General features: G+C 35.1%; 1 protein-coding gene across 1 annotated transcript; it reads left to right on the top strand.

Moving 5' to 3' along the window:
- Window positions 1-627: 627 nt before the first annotated feature.
- On the top strand, window positions 628-1,323 carry LOC119665479 (secreted RxLR effector protein 161-like). The gene is made up of 2 exons (XM_038074702.1): window positions 628-1,032; window positions 1,088-1,323. Exons 1-2 carry the CDS (start codon window positions 645-647, stop codon window positions 1,258-1,260), a joined length of 561 nt encoding a protein of 186 aa, XP_037930630.1. The 5' UTR covers window positions 628-644; the 3' UTR covers window positions 1,261-1,323.
- The last annotated feature ends 20,172 nt before the right edge of the window (window positions 1,324-21,495 follow it).

Raw genomic sequence — 21,495 nt, forward strand, 5'->3', positions numbered from 1 at the left:
TCGAAGAGAGTGTCTTCATGGAAATTCCCGATTATCTTATACCATTCCTGAACAAAGTTGTTTCATCAAAACCAGTGGGAAAAACTTCAACAATATTGTGTGGAAAAGTTAAAGAAACAGCGGAGCATTGGTTAAAGGCGATTAAATCAAGTAAGTCACCTGTATGTTTATTAAAGAAAGCTCTTTATGGACTTCGTCAGTCTGGGCTATCATGGTACATGAAATTGACAAAGAAACTACAGAATATGGGTCTAAGTGCAGTACAACAGGATCCTTGTGTATTCACTAAGCGTGAAGGTAACGACATTGTTTTGATGACAATATATGTAGATGATTTACTAATAGCGTCCAATAATAAGTTTCGTATAAATGAAATAAAGGCTGCACTTGCGAATGATTTCGAAATGAAGGATTTGGGAATAGTAAGTAATTGTCTTGGCATCGAGTTTCATCAAAATTTAAGCGATCATCAAGTTTTTCTTTCACAAGAGAAGTATGCAAAAAGCATCATTGAAAAGTTCAATATGAAAGACTGTAAACCAGTGAAGACTCCCATAGAATTGAACATTAAGTTAACGAAACCAACAAAAATTGATGAAGGTGTTATGAAGATGTATCCTTATCAAAGCTTGATAGGAGCATTAATGTACTTAGCTGTTACAACTCGACCTGATATTGCGTTTGCTGTAAACTTTCTTAGCCAGTTCAATTCAAATTATAACGTGGAACATTGGAAAGCAGCAAAACGAATTCTAAGATACCTTAAAGGTACAAGCAACTATGGTCTATTGTATGAGAAAGACAATGAAGAATTGTATGGTTTGGTTGACGCTGATTGGGGCGCTGACTTAAACGATAGACGTTCATATTCAGGGTATGCGTTCATTATATCAGGAGCAGCGATATGTTGGGAAGCTCGAAAGCAACGTACAGTAGCGCTTTCAAGCACTGAATCAGAATATATGGCCATATCTGAGGCCACAAAAGAAGCGTTATACCTAAAGGCAATCCTTGATGATGTTGGCATTACAAGTAAGACAATTGAAATCTTTAATGATAATCAAAGCGCTCAAAAATTAACGGAAAGCTTCAGGTATCATCCACGGACAAAGCACATTGATATTCGTTATCACTTTATTCGCAGCAAGGTTAACGACGGCACTGTTAAAATCAAATATATGCCAACAGAAGAAATGCCCGCAGACGTCCTTACCAAAGGACTCACTACAGAAAAGCATGTTAATTGCTTACGGAAATTAGGAATGAAATATTAAAGTCATATTTTATACATAATAAAAGCACTTTAAGAGGGGGTGTTGTTATGTAAAGTACTTTTTAAATATTAATTGCCTGGCAACTCTGGCCTGTCATTATTCTATATTCCTTTTGTAATTATTATTCATTATTCATTTTTAGTATAGTTAATAAAGCGAAGTAAAGAACATGTTAAAAATATATCGGACCGTGTGTTTCACTTTTGCTAAAAATATATAATATAGATAATATGGAACATATGTTATGTATGACATACAGTTTGTTGCAAAAACTTAGGGGAAACCAAATTTTTTTTACATTTTCGACTTCAACAGTTAATAACAATAAGACATAATAATAGGATAGCATAGAAATAAATTGGGTACTAGCTCCCAACGGAGCGGAGCACTGCGACCATAATTGATCTTTTGTGCTGCAACAGACCCTAACCGAACAGAAGACATTCCGAATGTCGGCCTTGACGATCGCCTAAAGTCAGAAGGGGAGAGTAGTTCTCTCTATCTCTTCGGACAGACCCATTTTGTTAAATTGCAGTCTATGGTTACCTGTTAAATATTCCACAAGCAACCTCAACTCTGTTTTGCTGAAGAAAGATATCTTACCATAACTGTGGGGATGAATTAGCTCTTTAGCCTAACTATTACCTCGACTGTCGCGACAGTAGCTTAAACCAGAATAAGGCTCCGCAAGACCACCGATAGACTCATTATCATTGATTCCTGTGTAACCAGGCACCCAACAAAACATGACTTGGTTTTTGCTTGCCAGCTGCTGCAGCGTGTCATAGCAGTCTAACAGAAGCTTTGAGAAAAACTTCCAAGAGGATAATGCTTTGATTGCTGCTTGACTATCTGAGTAATAATTCAAATAGGAATACAAATACGGGCGCCTTTTAATCCATTGGTAATGTTGATACGAGCGCAGACGCACATGGCGGGAACCTTTTGCTTGGAAGACAGCCATATGCGTAGTGCGAGCGAGATTCTGGTGTTAGGACAAAATATTCCAGCACTAACTCCTTCTTTGGTGTTTGAACCATTGGTGTACCACAAAATCATTTTTGGTTTTACTCTAGGAGTGCCATTTTCTCAATACATGTCAGTTCGTCTTTAGCTAACACTAATAAGCTTGGTGGCTCATTAAAGACTTCAATTTTTGTTTGAACACCTGAGCTGTAATATCAAGACGATGTATTGGATTTTGGTCTGGGATTACATGCAAACATAATAAATAAACACGGTCATAGCATCATGTGTGTATTTTTGTATATGACGTGCTTTTTACTTATGATGAAGGTGAATATTATTATTAAATAATAGGCTATGAATGCACCTTGACCGAAAAGATCTATTGTGCGCCTAAAGGCCCAACTGAAATTATTCTAGACTATTTATAAATCTCGTAAATGTTGTGGGCTTATTTTACCTATATGTTATGGGACTAAGATCCCGCTTCCAAGGTAGTCGAGTCTACGTCTTGCCGTCGCAGGGAAGTTGCATAAGATATGTTCTGATATTTTCTTCTGCTCATGACATAGTCAACAGGAATCATTTTCTACCGCACCTATAATCTTCATGTTGTAATTAAGTCTACAGTGTCCTGTAAGAAGTTCAGTGTAGATTTTAATATCGTTTTTAGTAAGGATCGCATCAACTTTGATGTGTTCAGGATCAATGAATCTTCTTGACTGCCGCATGCCTGTTTGGGGTCTCCAGTGTTCAAGTAGATTATGTTTCTCCCGTTCACATAATATGTTATTTGTGAAGATATTTCTTACCCCGCAGAAGGACTCTGGACTAATTAAAGGAGTATATGCACTCCTCTTTGCTAGGGAGTCTGCTATTTCATTGCCCTCATACCCTTCATGTCCCGGTACCCATATAAGGGTAACACAGCACACAGTTCTAGGGTATTGAGAAGTTGAAAGTATTCCTAGACCAACTTTGATTGGAATGAAGATTTTGCTAAAGATTTTAGAGTTGCTTGGCTGTCCGAAAGAATGCATATTGTTACGAATTTAATCATATCAGCAATGGAACGATTGAAAATTATTTGATTATATCAGTTTGCATTTTAAGTTAGTTAGAATTTTGTCATTAGGGTTGTGTTTCGAATAATTGCTCCGAATAAAACTCTATTATCAAATACTTCTGTTGAATAAGGCGTATAGTATTTGAAGTCAAAAATGTTATTTTATTTTATAAAATCCAGTGAGACGAACGAGGAAGTTAAGATTAAATTGCAAAAGACGATTACGTAACAATAGGATGTTCTAGCTGGGTTGTGGTTGCGCCAAATTGTGTTGTGTTATAAGAGTCTGTGGCGAACATCCAAACAATCAAAAACGTATAAAAAACGTAAACACTAGATGTAAATAATTGTTACATTACACAACACAGCTGGCATCTCTGATTGTACAGAGTTCGAATGATGCAAAAAGACAAAATAAAAAAACAGAACTAACTATAACTAACTAGTAACTATGAAAGTGAATAGTTGATGTTTTTAGCGCGTTGTCGGAATTTATACTTAACTTAATAAATTTGCTCTTAACTTTTGTAATTAAATGGTTAAATTAAAAATATTATTGTTGCGTTAACTTACTGTTGATTACCATTTCGTTGTTATTTAAGTAAAGTTTGATTTAGTTGTGTAACACAACAAACTTTGTATACTTTAATTAATTGTGAAATACTCACACACAGTGCGCACCACGACATTTGGTGTGACCCCGGACTTAAACAACATTTTGTGAAAAAAAACGAAGTTGCAGCAGCAGAATCTCGCAATTCAATTTTTTGGCAAGCTGAAATATGATGAATGAAGGCGAGGCAGTAAGTGCAGCAATCAGCACGACCGTACAGCAAGGTACAGCACCGGCAGAAATTTGTCGCATTGGTTTTAGGCCGCCTGTATTTAGTAAACGCGATCCTGACTTATACTTCCTGCAGGTGAAGGCATAATTTCGCAACGCACATATCACACAAGACCAGACTAAATACGACTACGTGATTGGGTCATTAGATGATTCTACACTAAGAAATGTCGCGGACATAATACGATCACCTCCGTCACAAAAAAAGTATGATGTAATAAACAATCGCCTTATCCGAGATTTTGACGACTCTGAGAACAAAAGGCTACGCAGATTTATACTATAATGCGAACTGCACGACGACAAGCCGTTACTTCGCGTGATGCGAACTTGGCAGCAGGAGCCATGAACGATGGCGCATTGAAACAATTTTGGCTACATCGTTTGCCCGTTGCAGTGCGAGCTGTTATGTCCATCGCCAACGCCGACCTTGACAAATGTGCACTTCGAGCTGATAAAATGATGGAGATGGGGAGTTATGGTTTCATAGCCTCAGCAGATAGCGCAAAAATTTCTCAACCATCGCAATCATCATTAATTAAAGAAATGCAAGCTATAAAAAATGCCGTCTTGGAGTTCAACAAAGAGGTAACTGAAATAAAACAGCAACAATATGCAACCAGAAGATCTCGATTCCGAACTCCAGAACTCACTACATATCAAACTCCAGTAACGATTTTAGAGGCACTTGAAAACGATGAAACAAATTCCTGGTCAAAAGCTCTAGAAGACGAAATGGTGGCACAACTAAAGAATAAAACATGGGAAGTGGTCGAAAGACCGAAATTACGAAAAGTCATTGGGAATAGATTCGTGCTTCGAACTAAAGATGACGGAAAACAGAAAGTACGATTAGTAGCGAAGGGTTTTGCACAACGACCAGGTGAAGACTTTCATGATACGTTTTCTCCAGTCGCTCGTTCAACATCTATAAGACTACTTGCGGCACTGGCAGCAAAAATGGATTTGGAGATCCATCAGATGGATGTCATTACAGCATACCTAAATGGAGAGCTCGAAGAGAGTGTCTTCATGGAAATTCCCGATTATCTTATACCATTCCTGAACAAAGTTGTTTCATCAAAACCAGTGGGAAAAACTTCAACAATATTGTGTGGAAAAGTTAAAGAAACAGCGGAGCATTGGTTAAAGGCGATTAAATCAAGTAAGTCACCTGTATGTTTATTAAAGAAAGCTCTTTATGGACTTCGTCAGTCTGGGCTATCATGGTACATGAAATTGACAAAGAAACTACAGAATATGGGTCTAAGTGCAGTACAACAGGATCCTTGTGTATTCACTAAGCGTGAAGGTAACGACATTGTTTTGATGACAATATATGTAGATGATTTACTAATAGCGTCCAATAATAAGTTTCGTATAAATGAAATAAAGGCTGCACTTGCGAATGATTTCGAAATGAAGGATTTGGGAATAGTAAGTAATTGTCTTGGCATCGAGTTTCATCAAAATTTAAGCGATCATCAAGTTTTTCTTTCACAAGAGAAGTATGCAAAAAGCATCATTGAAAAGTTCAATATGAAAGACTGTAAACCAGTGAAGACTCCCATAGAATTGAACATTAAGTTAACGAAACCAACAAAAATTGATGAAGGTGTTATGAAAATGTATCCCTATCAAAGCTTGATAGGAGCATTAATGTACTTAACTGTTACAACTCGACCTGATATTGCGTTTGCTGTAAACTTTCTTAGCCAGTTCAATTCAAATTATAACGTGGAACATTGGAAAGCAGCAAAACGAATTCTAAGATACCTTAAAGGTACAAGCAACTATGGTCTATTGTATGAGAAAGACAATGAAGAATTGTATGGTTTGGTTGACGCTGATTGGGGCGCTGACTTAAACGATAGACGTTCATATTCAGGGTATGCGTTCATTATATCAGGAGCAGCGATATGTTGGGAAGCTCGAAAGCAACGTACAGTAGCGCTTTCAAGCACTGAATCAGAATATATGGCCATATCTGAGGCCACAAAAGAAGTGTTATATCTAAAGGCAATCCTTGATGATGTTGGCATTACAAGTAAGACAATTGAAATCTTTAATGATAATCAAAGCGCTCAAAAATTAACGGAAAGCTTCAGGTATCATCCACGGACAAAGCACATTGATATTCGTTATCACTTTATTCGCAGCAAGGTTAACGACGGCACTGTTAAAATCAAATATATGCCAACAGAAGAAATGCCCGCAGACGTCCTTACCAAAGGACTCACTACAGAAAAGCATGTTAATTGCTTACGGAAATTAGGAATGAAATATTAAAGTCATATTTTATACATAATAAAAGCACTTTAAGAGGGGGTGTTGTTATGTAAAGTACTTTTTAAATATTAATTGCCTGGCAACTCTGGCCTGTCATTATTCTATATTCCTTTTGTAATTATTATTCATTATTCATTTTTAGTATAGTTAATAAAGCGAAGTAAAGAACATGTTAAAAATATATCGGACCGTGTGTTTCACTTTTGCTAAAAATATATAATATAGATAATATGGAACATATGTTATGTATGACATACAGTTTGTTGCAAAAACTTAGGGGAAACCAAATTTTTTTTACATTTTCGACTTCAACAGTTAATAACAATAAGACATAATAATAGGATAGCATAGAAATAAATTGGGTACTAGCTCCCAACGGAGCGGAGCACTGCGACCATAATTGATCTTTTGTGCTGCAACAGACCCTAACCGAACAGAAGACATTCCGAATGTCGGCCTTGACGATCGCCTAAAGTCAGAAGGGGAGAGTAGTTCTCTCTATCTCTTCGGACAGACCCATTTTGTTAAATTGCAGTCTATGGTTACCTGTTAAATATTCCACAAGCAACCTCAACTCTGTTCTGCTGAAGAAAGATATCTTACCATAACTGTGGGGATGAATTAGCTCTTTAGCCTAACTATTACCTCGACTGTCGCGACAGTAGCTTAAACCAGAATAAGGCTCCGCAAGACCACCGATAGACTCATTATCATTGATTCCTGTGTAACCAGGCACCCAACAAAACATGACTTGGTTTTTGCTTGCCAGCTGCTGCAGCGTGTCATAGCAGTCTAACAGAAGCTTTGAGAAAAACTTCCAAGAGGATAATGCTTTGATTGCTGCTTGACTATCTGAGTAATAATTCAAATAGGAATACAAATACGGGCGCCTTTTAATCCATTGGTAATGTTGATACGAGCGCAGACGCACATGGCGGGAACCTTTTGCTTGGAAGACAGCCATATGCGTAGTGCGAGCGAGATTCTGGTGTTAGGACAAAATATTCCAGCACTAACTCCTTCTTTGGTGTTTGAACCATTGGTGTACCACAAAATCATTTTTGGTTTTACTCTAGGAGTGCCATTTTCTCAATACATGTCAGTTCGTCTTTAGCTAACACTAATAAGCTTGGTGGCTCATTAAAGACTTCAATTTTTGTTTGAACACCTGAGCTGTAATATCAAGACGATGTATTGGATTTTGGTCTGGGATTACATGCAAACATAATAAATAAACACGGTCATAGCATCATGTGTGTATTTTTGTATATGACGTGCTTTTTACTTATGATGAAGGTGAATATTATTATTAAATAATAGGCTATGAATGCACCTTGACCGAAAAGATCTATTGTGCGCCTAAAGGCCCAACTGAAATTATTCTAGACTATTTATAAATCTCGTAAATGTTGTGGGCTTATTTTACCTATATGTTATGGGACTAAGATCCCGCTTCCAAGGTAGTCGAGTCTACGTCTTGCCGTCGCAGGGAAGTTGCATAAGATATGTTCTGATATTTTCTTCTGCTCATGACATAGTCAACAGGAATCATTTTCTACCGCACCTATAATCTTCATGTTGTAATTAAGTCTACAGTGTCCTGTAAGAAGTTCAGTGTAGATTTTAATATCGTTTTTAGTAAGGATCGCATCAACTTTGATGTGTTCAGGATCAATGAATCTTCTTGACTGCCGCATGCCTGTTTGGGGTCTCCAGTGTTCAAGTAGATTATGTTTCTCCCGTTCACATAATATGTTATTTGTGAAGATATTTCTTACCCCGCAGAAGGACTCTGGACTAATTAAAGGAGTATATGCACTCCTCTTTGCTAGGGAGTCTGCTATTTCATTGCCCTCATACCCTTCATGTCCCGGTACCCATATAAGGGTAACACAGCACACAGTTCTAGGGTATTGAGAAGTTGAAAGTATTCCTAGACCAACTTTGATTGGAATGAAGATTTTGCTAAAGATTTTAGAGTTGCTTGGCTGTCCGAAAGAATGCATATTGTTACGAATTTAATCATATCAGCAATGGAACGATTGAAAATTATTTGATTATATCAGTTTGCATTTTAAGTTAGTTAGAATTTTGTCATTAGGGTTGTGTTTCGAATAATTGCTCCGAATAAAACTCTATTATCAAATACTTCTGTTGAATAAGGCGTATAGTATTTGAAGTCAAAAATGTTATTTTATTTTATAAAATCCAGTGAGACGAACGAGGAAGTTAAGATTAAATTGCAAAAGACGATTACGTAACAATAGGATGTTCTAGCTGGGTTGTGGTTGCGCCAAATTGTGTTGTGTTATAAGAGTCTGTGGCGAACATCCAAACAATCAAAAACGTATAAAAAACGTAAACACTAGATGTAAATAATTGTTACATTACACAACACAGCTGGCATCTCTGATTGTACAGAGTTCGAATGATGCAAAAAGACAAAATAAAAAAACAGAACTAACTATAACTAACTAGTAACTATGAAAGTGAATAGTTGATGTTTTTAGCGCGTTGTCGGAATTTATACTTAACTTAATAAATTTGCTCTTAACTTTTGTAATTAAATGGTTAAATTAAAAATATTATTGTTGCGTTAACTTACTGTTGATTACCATTTCGTTGTTATTTAAGTAAAGTTTGATTTAGTTGTGTAACACAACAAACTTTGTATACTTTAATTAATTGTGAAATACTCACACACAGTGCGCACCACGACATTTGGTGTGACCCCGGACTTAAACAACATTTTGTGAAAAAAAACGAAGTTGCAGCAGCAGAATCTCGCAATTCAATTTTTTGGCAAGCTGAAATATGATGAATGAAGGCGAGGCAGTAAGTGCAGCAATCAGCACGACCGTACAGCAAGGTACAGCACCGGCAGAAATTTGTCGCATTGGTTTTAGGCCGCCTGTATTTAGTAAACGCGATCCTGACTTATACTTCCTGCAGGTGAAGGCATAATTTCGCAACGCACATATCACACAAGACCAGACTAAATACGACTACGTGATTGGGTCATTAGATGATTCTACACTAAGAAATGTCGCGGACATAATACGATCACCTCCGTCACAAAAAAAGTATGATGTAATAAACAATCGCCTTATCCGAGATTTTGACGACTCTGAGAACAAAAGGCTACGCAGATTTATACTATAATGCGAACTGCACGACGACAAGCCGTTACTTCGCGTGATGCGAACTTGGCAGCAGGAGCCATGAACGATGGCGCATTGAAACAATTTTGGCTACATCGTTTGCCCGTTGCAGTGCGAGCTGTTATGTCCATCGCCAACGCCGACCTTGACAAATGTGCACTTCGAGCTGATAAAATGATGGAGATGGGGAGTTATGGTTTCATAGCCTCAGCAGATGGCGCAAAAATTTCTCAACCATCGCAATCATCATTAATTAAAGAAATGCAAGCTATAAAAAATGCCGTCTTGGAGTTCAACAAAGAGGTAACTGAAATAAAACAGCAACAATATGCAACCAGAAGATCTCGATTCCGAACTCCAGATCGTGATCCAGTCCAACACATTCGCACGCGTTCTACAAATCAGATCAGTAAGCAACCCCTCTGTTTTTATCATTACAGGTTTGGTGCTAAAGCAATCAAATGTACCAAACCTTGCAAATACAACGCATCGGGAAACTGAATACAGCTTCCTCAGAGACGGTAGATGAAGCTGGTGGTTACAAGTCAAGCCATCTGTTCATTGTAGACAAGAAGACTAAACTCAAATTTATAGTGGATACGGGTACAGATTTCTTAGTGTTCCCAATAACAGCAATTCTCAATCCTAAACCCAAGTCCACCGAAAGTACACTGTTCGCAGTAAATGGGTCATACGGTTCTAAACTTCTAACACTGAATCTGGAGCTGAGGAAAAGTTTCGCCTGGTATTTCACCATCACTGATGTTTCAAAGTCAATACTAAGTGCCGACTTCCTCGAAAATTATAACTTATTGGTCGACGCCGCTAACTAGCGAATTATTGATAACCAAACGAAGTTGCAGACGTTGTGCATTGCCGAAATTGTAGCCTACTCTCTAGTCTCTTCAATCAACAGCGACAACAAATATCAGCAACTCTTAGCCAAATTCAAACACCTGACAACAAAAACAACAGTCCAGCATCACATCTACACTAGCGGACGTCCCGTTTTTCCACGCACTCGGGGGATGAACCCAAGTATATCGCAGATAGCCCGTCAAGAATTCGAGTACATGTTAAGTCAAGGAATTTGCACCTTGTGGGGATTATCGACAACTTAACGTGCAAACGTTACCAGACCGATATCCTATCCCCCACATCCAAGATTTTGCACAAACACTCAACGGCAAATCGATCTATACCACGATAGACATCGAAAAAGTGAACTTCAATATACCGATAGCCGCAGAAGACAAGATAAAAACAACAATCATCACACTATTTGGTCTTTTAGAATTCAACGTGATGACATTTGGATTATGCAATGCGGCACAAATGTTCCAACGCTATATAGATTAAGTTCTTTCAGGCCTAGAGATCGTCGTTTGCTATAGTGACGATATTTGTATCGCGTCCAGCAGTGAAGAAGAACACTACCAACATGTCGCAACGGTATTCCAACGCGTTTAGCAGCACGGGTTAAAAATCAATGTCAGTAAATGTATTTTTGCTAATAATGAAGCGACGTTCCTAGGGCATCGTGTAAACAAAGATGGTGTCAGTCCTCCAATAGAGAAAATTAACCACATTACAGAGTTTAAAAAGCCAGTACATGCATGCGAACAACGTAGATTTCTGGCCATACTGAATTTTTATCGGCGATTTCTTCCTAACGCAGCAGTGATGCAAGATCAGTTACAACCTATTATTAAAGGCAACGAAAAGAACGACAAAAATCTTGTTGTCTGGACACAAGAAGCCGAAGCCGCATTTGAACAATGTAAGCAAGCAATAGCCGACGCAGTAACCCTGTCACATCCGTTACCAGAAGCATATTTAGTTCTACAAGTGGACGCCAGTAACTTCGCCATTGGTGCAGCAATTCACCACATTCACAACGACCAAATGGAGCCATTAGGATTCTGTTCCTTGCGATAAATACGGAGAAGCGCTATAGCACTTATGACCGAGAACTGCTTGCAATATATCAATCGGTGAAGCATTTCAGACATAATATAGAAGAAAGACAATGTACCGTTTTAACCGATCATAAGTCGATCACATTCGCTTTCCTGCAAAAACCGGACAAAACATCTCTACGTAAACTTCGACACCTCGACTTCATTGGTCAATTTACAACGGTCATTCGTCACATCTCAGAAAAGGATAACATAGTGGAAGACCTTCTATATTGTATCGAAATGATTAGCTGTAAAAATGTTAAATTTACTAGGAATTCAAATCGCCGATATTATTTGGCGCTCTTTCTTTTCAACATAGATTTTTACTTTAAAAATAAAAACAAGTTGTTTTAGTGGAGAACTTGGTGCGCTTCTAATGAGTGCATTTCTAGTTCTGATTTTTATTTGAATCTTTACTTTCGAGTTAACCTAGGTACATAATGACGCAGCGTATGTACTTTCTTATTTACTAAATATTTTATATTTATATATATATTTTGGTATTATTTATTTTAATATTTTATATGCATTTTTATTTAAGTACAAAACGGCGCAGCGTAAGTACTTTACTATTTAATAATTTATTGCTAAGTAAGCGTCTTCGATTCTACTTGTATCGGGTACGCTTACTGTTCATGTTGTTGTATATGCGGTCAATGCCTGGCAAGCATATTGTTAACTCGAAGGCAAAGTGCCGCCGATATGTGTGGTGTCAAATTCCTTGTGTGGAATTATGCATTTGTTTGTAAACAATGCAATGCGCTAGGAAATAATTAGTGAATTTTTATATACACTGCGCATTTAAATATATGGTAGAACCACTTATTATTATATTAATTGCATGCATTGCCAATATAACTAACGCACATACATTACACCTCCTTTTTGGGAAAGAATAATGCCATAACGGGATTATTCTTACATTCTTAAATAAAGAATTAATTTTCAATAATTTTATATAATTAAATTTAGTTTAGTTATATTTATTTGTGTAATCACTACATTTATTGTAACTTATTCATTATACAATTTTATTCTATTAGTATGTACTAACTGTTTCTTATTTTTATTGTTTCTTATTTCAATGTTTCCATTGTTTTTTATACTTTCTATTCTATAGGGACCCGTGTATTGACTATCTAGCTTATGACCTACTTCATTCCTAAGTAGTACTTTATCTCTTATATTTAATTCTAATTGTTCACTATTTCTATCATAGAGCAACTTCTGTTTTAATTTAAACTTATCTAAAAGTGTTTTGGCTCTAGTGTGCGCTATTTCTAATCTATATTTAATTTCTTTACTATAGTCATCTATATTATATAATGGACTTACGTTACTAATTGTATAAAATTTATTGAATCCTTTAGGAATTTTTCCAAAAATAAGCTCGTATGGACAATATCCATACACCACTGATGGGGTTGTATTAAAACAATATGTGAAGTATTTCAACCATATATCCCAGTCGTTTTTATCGACTGATATGTATGAACGTACATATTCATTAAATGTTCGGTGACTGCGTTCTACAGTTCCGAGTGTTTGGTGGTGATGAGCTGTTGATGTTATATTTTTTATTTTTAAGTATTTGCATATATCCGTTATTAAAGAATTTTTGTACTCTGTACCCATGTCCGTAATGAACGTCTTCATTGGACCGTACAAAAGTATAAAATGTTCAAAAATTGCCTTGGCTACAGTATTAGCATTTTTTTTTGGTATTGGGATTGTTACTAAGTATTTTGTTAAATCACATATAAGTGTAACAGCATACTCATTGCCATTATCAGTTTTAGGTAATGGGCCGATGGTATCTACCAATACTGTGTCAAAAGAACCTGTTGGCGTATCAGTTATTGTCATTGGTAATTTTGTATGATTATGAATTTTAGATTTTTGACATTTCTTCCTCTTTTACCAGTTTGGTCACGTTTGGCAGTAGCGCTACTGTTAAATTTTTCAATAATTTATTGCCCTTGGCCTTAAATTTATTTACTGAGACAAATTCGAAAATTTTCTCACTAGGTGCCATTTGTACTTTGTTGATGCGATTAATTTCTCTAACCTTGAGAATAATTGTCCTAAGTCAATTTTTTCATTGCCAAACAGATCATCAATTATTATTTTTTTAATAATTCTATTTCCACGTTTTAAATAACAGTGGTTGGAAGTCAATTTCAATTTTATTTGTTTTCTGACGTCAGTACTATTAATGACTTCGTATATATGGGGCTCTTCGTACTTTAATTGTTCGTCGAGGGTATTTATTTCTTTATTTTGTTTGGTGGTTGATCGAGTTCTCATTTTGAGAATCTTTATAGATTTTTCATTCATATCTTTAAAATCGTCTATCATTATTCTCGATAGAGCATCGGCAATATAATTCTCCTTGCCTCTGAGATACTCCAATGTGAAATCGTATTCTTCGAGATCTAATCTCATTTGAGTTAGTTTTGAACTCGGGTTTTTCATTGAGAAAAAGTAGGTTAATGGGCGATGGTCAGTCTTAATCAAGAAATGTGTACCACATATATATGGTCTAAAATGTGTTATAGCCCAATGAATTGCAGTAAGTTCTTGTTCAATGGTTGACTTGTTACTTTCTCCTTGAGTAAAAGTCTTTGAAGCGTAGGAGACTGGAAGTTGTCTACCATCATGCTCTTGGCTGAGTACTGCATCGTAAGCATGCTTGCTTGCATCAGTAGTGATACAGAATGGTTTTTTAAAATCTGGATACTGTAAAATAGTTGGATTCATAAGTTCATTTTTTAGATAACCAAATGCTTTTTAGTAATCTTGTGTCCATTGAAATGGAACGTTCTTTTTATGTTAATCTCGTAATATGTCGAGAATAATCAGAAAAATTTTTTATGAATCTTCTGTAGTAGTTATAAAAAGCAACAAATCATCGTGCTCCATCAGCATCAGTCGGTACTGGGTAGTCTCTGACTGCTGCGTATTTACTGTCATCCGGAAGGATGCCTTTGTTGGTGCATTTATGACCGAGATATGTAACCTCATGCATGAAAAATGTGCATTTGTCAGGATGTAGTATAAGATTGTACTTCCGACATAGTTCGAAAACATCTGTCAAATTTTTAAACATATGTTTTTCAGAACATCCGAGTACAACTAAATCATCCATATATAAAAATGCTTGAGATGGTGTTAAACCAGAAAACGCAAGAGTCATCATACGTTGAAAAGAATTTGGAGCAATTTTCAATCCATACGGGAGTCGTTTGAAACGATAAGAGCCATTTTCTGTAGAGAAGGATGTAATATCTCTTGAAGATTCGTGTAACTCTATTTGATGCAATCCAGACATTAGGTCAAGACATGAAAAATATTTAGCTCTTCCCAATTGATCAAGAATGTCTTCTATTCTTGGAAGAGGAAATTTGTCTGCAATCAATTTTTTATTTATTTGGCGGTAGTCCACTACTAACCGCCATCTTTTCTCATTTGAACCGGGTAATGACTTTTTAGGTACTAATAACAAAGGACTATTGTAGTTTGACATTGATGGTTCTACTATGTCATCATCTACCAATTTCTTTGCTTGTTTTTCGACTTCTGTTTTGTGGGTATGTGGTATTCTATAGTTTTTTATGTAGCTTGGTGTTTTATCGCTTAACCTTAAACGCTGTTTGTAGAAATTATTTACAGAAATTTGTTCATTTTCTAAACCGAATATATCACTGTAATTTGTACAGAGTGTCGTTAATTTGTCGCAAAACTTACTAGGGAAATTTTTTGATAATTTACTTATAATTTCTTTAGTTCTATGGTATGAAGTATCTTTTGGTTGTAATATGTCATAATTTGAAATTTTTTCAGTTTTTATATTGTTAATTTTTAAAGCTGTAACTGAACTATTTGTGTTGAGTATCCTTATAAACGCATTATTACTTTGAACTATAGTATTTGCAATAAACACACCAGGTTGTAATTCTTGGTTTGGCACCAATAAATTTTCCTGTTCTGCGCTGAGGTATACTCTCCTAATTACTTGAGATCTTGCTGGTAACATGATAAAATCATTTTCACAAATGTTTTTAATTCAATATGCTGTGGAAAATATTTTGGTCGTAAAACGAGCCATTCTTTATTTTGCATGAAATCGAGTTTTCAATTAAATTCTCTTAGAAAGTCCATGCCAATGATTCCATCGCATGGTATAGGAAAATCATCTTGTGCTGCATAAAATTTATGCGTTATGAGAATATTTTCAATTCTAATATCTAACTGTGTAAGACCTAATGATTGGATCGAACCTTGGCCTATACCGCTGAGGGTTATTACCTCAAATTTATTTACTTCACATTTATCTACATTTGCGATTTTTAGTAGAGACACGTCTGCTCCTGTATCTACTAATAGGGTTAGTAATTTATTAGTGGCATTATTAAAAAAATTAACAAACACGCTCAGGTTAAGGTTTAAACTATATATTGTGTTATGCTTTAATCTCTCAGAGGCTGGTTTTGGTTAGTATCATTATTAGTACTAGTTATTCTAACATTATGTTGGATCCTACGGTTATTTCCGCGTCCTCGTTGATTTCCATATTGATTAGAGTTATTGTATTGTCTCTGCCTATTGTAGTTATTATTTCGGTAGTATCCTCTACCTCTGAAATTTCCATTTACGCGATTGTTTCCGCGATAATTATTTATATGTTGACGCTGTGTGAATAGAACAGTGTCTGTCCGGCCAGTAGCATCCATGCAGCTTTCTACAAATTTTTGTACTCCATCGTTCAAATTATTAAATTGGCCTGACTTCAAAATTAATCTGACTGCATCCACTGATGCCTTAGTTGAATATTGTACAGCTTTCTTTGGTGGTATCCCATCTGAAATGTAAGCACCTTGAATTGTTAATTAATTGCTTAACCTCTTTAGTGTATTGGTTGGCAGTTTTGTTTTTCTGTTGGAGATTCATTAATTTAGCAGTTAAAACTGCAACTGACTCTCTTTTAATATTTGTCTTTAATGTATTTATTATTGCTAATATTAAGTTTTCGGTGGTTATTATTTGTTTAGCTGTGTCTTTTAATTTAGTTCTTATTAAAGTGACTGCCAATCTTTCATGTTCTCCTTTTAATTCATCGACCATTTCGATACCGTCAAGGAAACTTTGTAGATTGGATGCAGTTCCGTCATACTCAGGAATGAGTCGTGACACTGTACTAATAAATTGGTCAGCTGGTTGTGCCATATTTATAATGTTGTATTTTTCTATTTCTGATAAGTTTTCAATTTCGCTAGTTGCTTCCTCAATTGGTCTTAATATGTCGCTCTCTTCTGTTACGAACAGGCTATGAACATCGAGCTGGATTAGTTCATCTAAATTATGTGGAATTTTCTGCTCTATTTTATATTTAGAATAAATGTTTATTAACTTGTCTCTGGTTTCCCAAAATACAGAGTTAACTATTCTTTTATGGTTTTCTGTTAGTCTATGGCTATAGTTTATATTTATAGTTCTGATATTCTCTAAACTATTAACTAAGGCCAGTGAGTGTTTTCTCAGAGTTTCTGATCTGATAAACGTGTTTTTATTTATACACTTGTATGCCTTGTTAAAATTTTCTTTTTCTATTTTAAGAAATTCTTCGACTTGAGACCATTTATCCATAAGACTTAAAAGATTTTACTGATTGATTTATTATTTTTTATGAAAAATTTTTCTAACTATTTCATACGCATAGTTAATTATTCTATTGTGTTTCTTCAAATGACTGTCTAATTTCTGTTTAGTATTGTAGCTTTTGCTACATACAAAGCAGTTAAAAGTTTTCATTTTGACGAATTTAAGAAATATTTATTTACTTTGAGAAATGTTGATTAACGTGCTGCCCATCTAACTATTTATATTTTTTCTAATACAGTAGCGATATTTGCAGTTTTTACAAAGTTTTTCTTAAGAGATCTACGATGAGCCTTATATAATTTAAGAGCTAAGTTTGCAGTGAGCAAAATAATTATTATTACGAAAAATTTTGTTGAGTCGTGAGATTCTCTTCTATCAACTTCTATTTCGTTTACTACATTAGCTACAGGTTTATTTATTTTCGACTGAGGGCTCCCCATTATAAAATAGGAAACAACAAGAAAAAACATCAACAGTAGAGAAACAGTAGAAAAAAAAATTTTTAACAACAAGAAAAAAAATCAAAGAGATACCGTAGTGATTAAACAATTAAAAAAAAATTTTTTTTTTTACATTCAAAACATACTTTGTAATATGTTATAATTTTTAATTCAAAATATGTTGTATATATATATATGTAAAGAATAGAGTTTTATTAAGTAATAATAATAAAGTATAGAGCTTTATTAAGTAATAATAATAAAGAATTATATCAACAAATAATTAAAAAAAATGCGAGAGCACAACTGCTTGCACACGCGACGACCGAACTTGACAACTTTATACACGACTGCTCAACTCAACGTCGCCAACTGAACTCACTCAACTACTACTGCCAGGGTTGCCATATATGTTCTTCTTACGTAAATACCATACAATTTTTAATTTAAAACATTTTTTTTTTTAATTTTTTTTTCTTTTATTTATGAATTAAAACAATTTTAAATAATCAAATTAAGATAATTATACATAAAATTTACATTATCCCTACCTATGGGTTTTGGCAACGGCTTAACGCCATGTTGTGCCTCTATTGGTTTGCTCTTTAATTTGGTAGAACAAGCTCCATTACAATTTTAAAAAAAAGTATGAAAGAAATTATACTTATTTTTGTTGCACAGCTCTGCGCTTCTGCATCTGTCTGTTGTGTCTGACTTGGATTATTTCATCAATTCGCCTCCAAATTTGGCAAGCGATTTCCCACGATGGTGGTGGTTCAGTATTCAATGATTTCTTCAAGGCTGCTAGTTTTTTCCTTTCCTGGACTAGTATACCACCCCTCTTTTTGGGTTTTGGTACTACAGAAATAGCTGTTAATTTTGCCTCCAAGTGCTGTTGTTGTTTTTATTTTATTATATTTATATTTTATATATATTTTTAAAATAACCACAATTAATCCTGCACCAAAGTCACGGTCGCCATATAAAAATGTTAAATTTACTAGGAATTCAAATCGCCGATATTATTTGGTGTTTCTTCTTTTTAACATAGATTTTTACTTTCAAAATAAAAACAAGTTGTTTTAGTGGAGAACTTGGTGCGCTTCTTATGAGTGCATTTCTAGTTCTGATTTTTATTTGAATCTTTACTTTCGACTTAACCTAGGTACATAATGACGCAGCGTATGTACTTTCTTATTTACTAAATATTTTATATTTATATATATATTTTGGTATTATTTATTTTAATATTTTATATGCATTTTTATTTAAGTACAAAACGGCGCAGCGTAAGTACTTTACTATTTAATAATTTATTGCTAAGTAAGCGTCTTCGATTCCACTTGTATCAGGTACATTTACTGTTGATGTTGTTGTATATGCGGTCAATGCCTGGCAAGCATATTGTTAACTCGAAGGCAAAGTGCCGCCGATATATGTGGTGTCAAATTCCTTGTGTGGAATTATGCATTTGTTTGTGAACAATGCAATGCACTTGGAAATAATTAGTGTATTTTTATATACACTGCGCATTTAAATATATGGTAGAACCACTTATTATTATACTAATTGTATGCATTGCCAATATAACTAACGCACATACATTACACAGCAAAGAAGGAGAAATAAATTTTGAATTATTGGCTTAAAGTCAAAGAGCAGACAGCAAGTCCAACGACTTCTTGACCAACAGCAATACTGCGCTCAAACTCAAACTCGTACCTATCCCAGTCGCAACAATATCCATCGTCTGTGACATGTCAACAAAGAATGCGCGTCCATTCATCCCTAAATCATTTCGAAAACACACTTTCAATGCCGTACATTGCTAATCGCATCCAGGCAAAAAAGCCACTAGTAAACTCATCAGTAAGCGGTACGTGTGGCCGAATATGAAGCAGGACATCGCCCGAATGGTACAAACATGCATTTCGTGAGGGACAATACAAAGTTATAAGTCGGTCTGGTAAGACATGTGAGCTATTAATAAAATTAAAACCAATACGCGTAAGTATCGACCGCATAAAAGCAGCATTTTTACCAAGCAACGAGCTGAAGCCGAATGCCACAGACACACAACTCCCTGTACAATCCCATCAAATGCCAATACTAACAATATGACACGGAGCGGAAGAATCTCACTTATGCCGAAAAAATACGTCATCCTCAACAATCACTGGCAGGGGAATAATGTGGCGAACATCTAAGCAATCAAAAACGTATTAAAAACGTAAACACTAGATGTATACACAACACATCTGGCATCTCTGATTGTACAGAGTTCGAATGATGCAAAAAGACAAAATAAAAAAAAAGAACTAACGGAGTAACTACGAGAGTGAATAGTTGATATTTTTAGCGCGTTGTCGGAATTTATACTTAACTTAATAAATTTGCTCTTAACTTTTGTTATTAAATGGTTAAATTAAAAATATTAATGTTGCGTTAACTTACTGTTGATTACCATTTTGTTGTTATTTAAATAAAGTTTGATTTAGTCGTATAACACAATAAACTTTGTATACTGTAACGACACACTTTTTGTCGCTCATTATGCTGAGGTATACTCAGCCGTCGTCCAGGGGTCGTTGCAATAGAATTTTTATTTTGGAAATCAAAGACAATGTGATCTACTAATTTAATTATTTATTTAGGAGAATTTAAAATAAAATAAGGTTTTACAACCTAATATAATTATAATATAATGCTGGTTTGCTAATTTGATGACTACGATTATTTGGAATAATCGTGCTTCGATGATTGTTCCGATTGTTGTTTCCACTTGCCTGAAATGTTGCTGTCGGCCGACACTACTCGTGCTAATCTTGGTGTTTTGTCAGAAGACGTCGTTAACTGGAGATTAGAAGTGTTATGCTGGGTTACAGCCGTGGTTAGCATTTATTAATGTTAGGACGTATTACTACCCTAACTCAATCCTACAGAAAATCCTACCAGTCAAGATGTATAATGACTACCCTGCCTTGATTTACGTATAAGACTACATATACAATCTACAAGTCAAGACGTATGTACTACCTTGACGCTATTTAAGACTAATATATATTCGAGCAACATAAAAGACCGTTCTTGTTCTACGGTTTGAAACAGACTCAATTTATTATATTTATGTTTATACAGAATAGTGTTCTTATGTCTATCTTAATTCTACACTAAGAGAAAGAGATTGAGTGGGAGAAATTATTTACATACATATCAAAGACTACTTGTCAAGACGTATGTACTATCTTGACGCTATTCAAGACTACTAGTCAAGACGTATGTACTACCTTGACGCTATACAAGACTACTAGTCAAGACTACTAGTCAAGACTATGACGTTATAGTTTTACTGACTTATTTCACAAAGACGTATTACTACCTTTGAGAGTTTCCGAAGCTTTTCCTGTAGCGCATCGATACATTTGCCGTTTGTATTTTTGATACTTGTTGTCTTTTGCTGCTGTTGTTCGCCCGGGTGTAATTTTTGTGCTTTGTGTTTTCATGTGTTCTTGAGTTCGCCGTGCTTTGTATTTAGTTCAACCAAAGTTTTCATGCTTTGACGTTTCTTGTCTTGCTTACAAATGTGTTTTTTTTATATAGTGCCGGTGTGTATGGTTTATTATTTATATTTATTTATTGATAAAAAAATAAAGAAAAATTAATAAAATAAACAAAAAAAAAAATAAAATAAATATATTAATAGTGAATAAATAAGGTGTATATATTCTTCACTTATTTAAATGATTTTCTTTATTTTTTTGTTAATTGTAATAATAATTCCAGATGTATTCCGTGTGTTATCCATGCAGATGCGGTGTGTCACTTGTGAGTTA

Source organism: Teleopsis dalmanni, chromosome 1 (genome assembly GCF_002237135.1).
Source record: "Teleopsis dalmanni isolate 2A chromosome 1, ASM223713v2, whole genome shotgun sequence".
Lineage (NCBI taxonomy): Eukaryota > Metazoa > Arthropoda > Insecta > Diptera > Diopsidae > Teleopsis > Teleopsis dalmanni.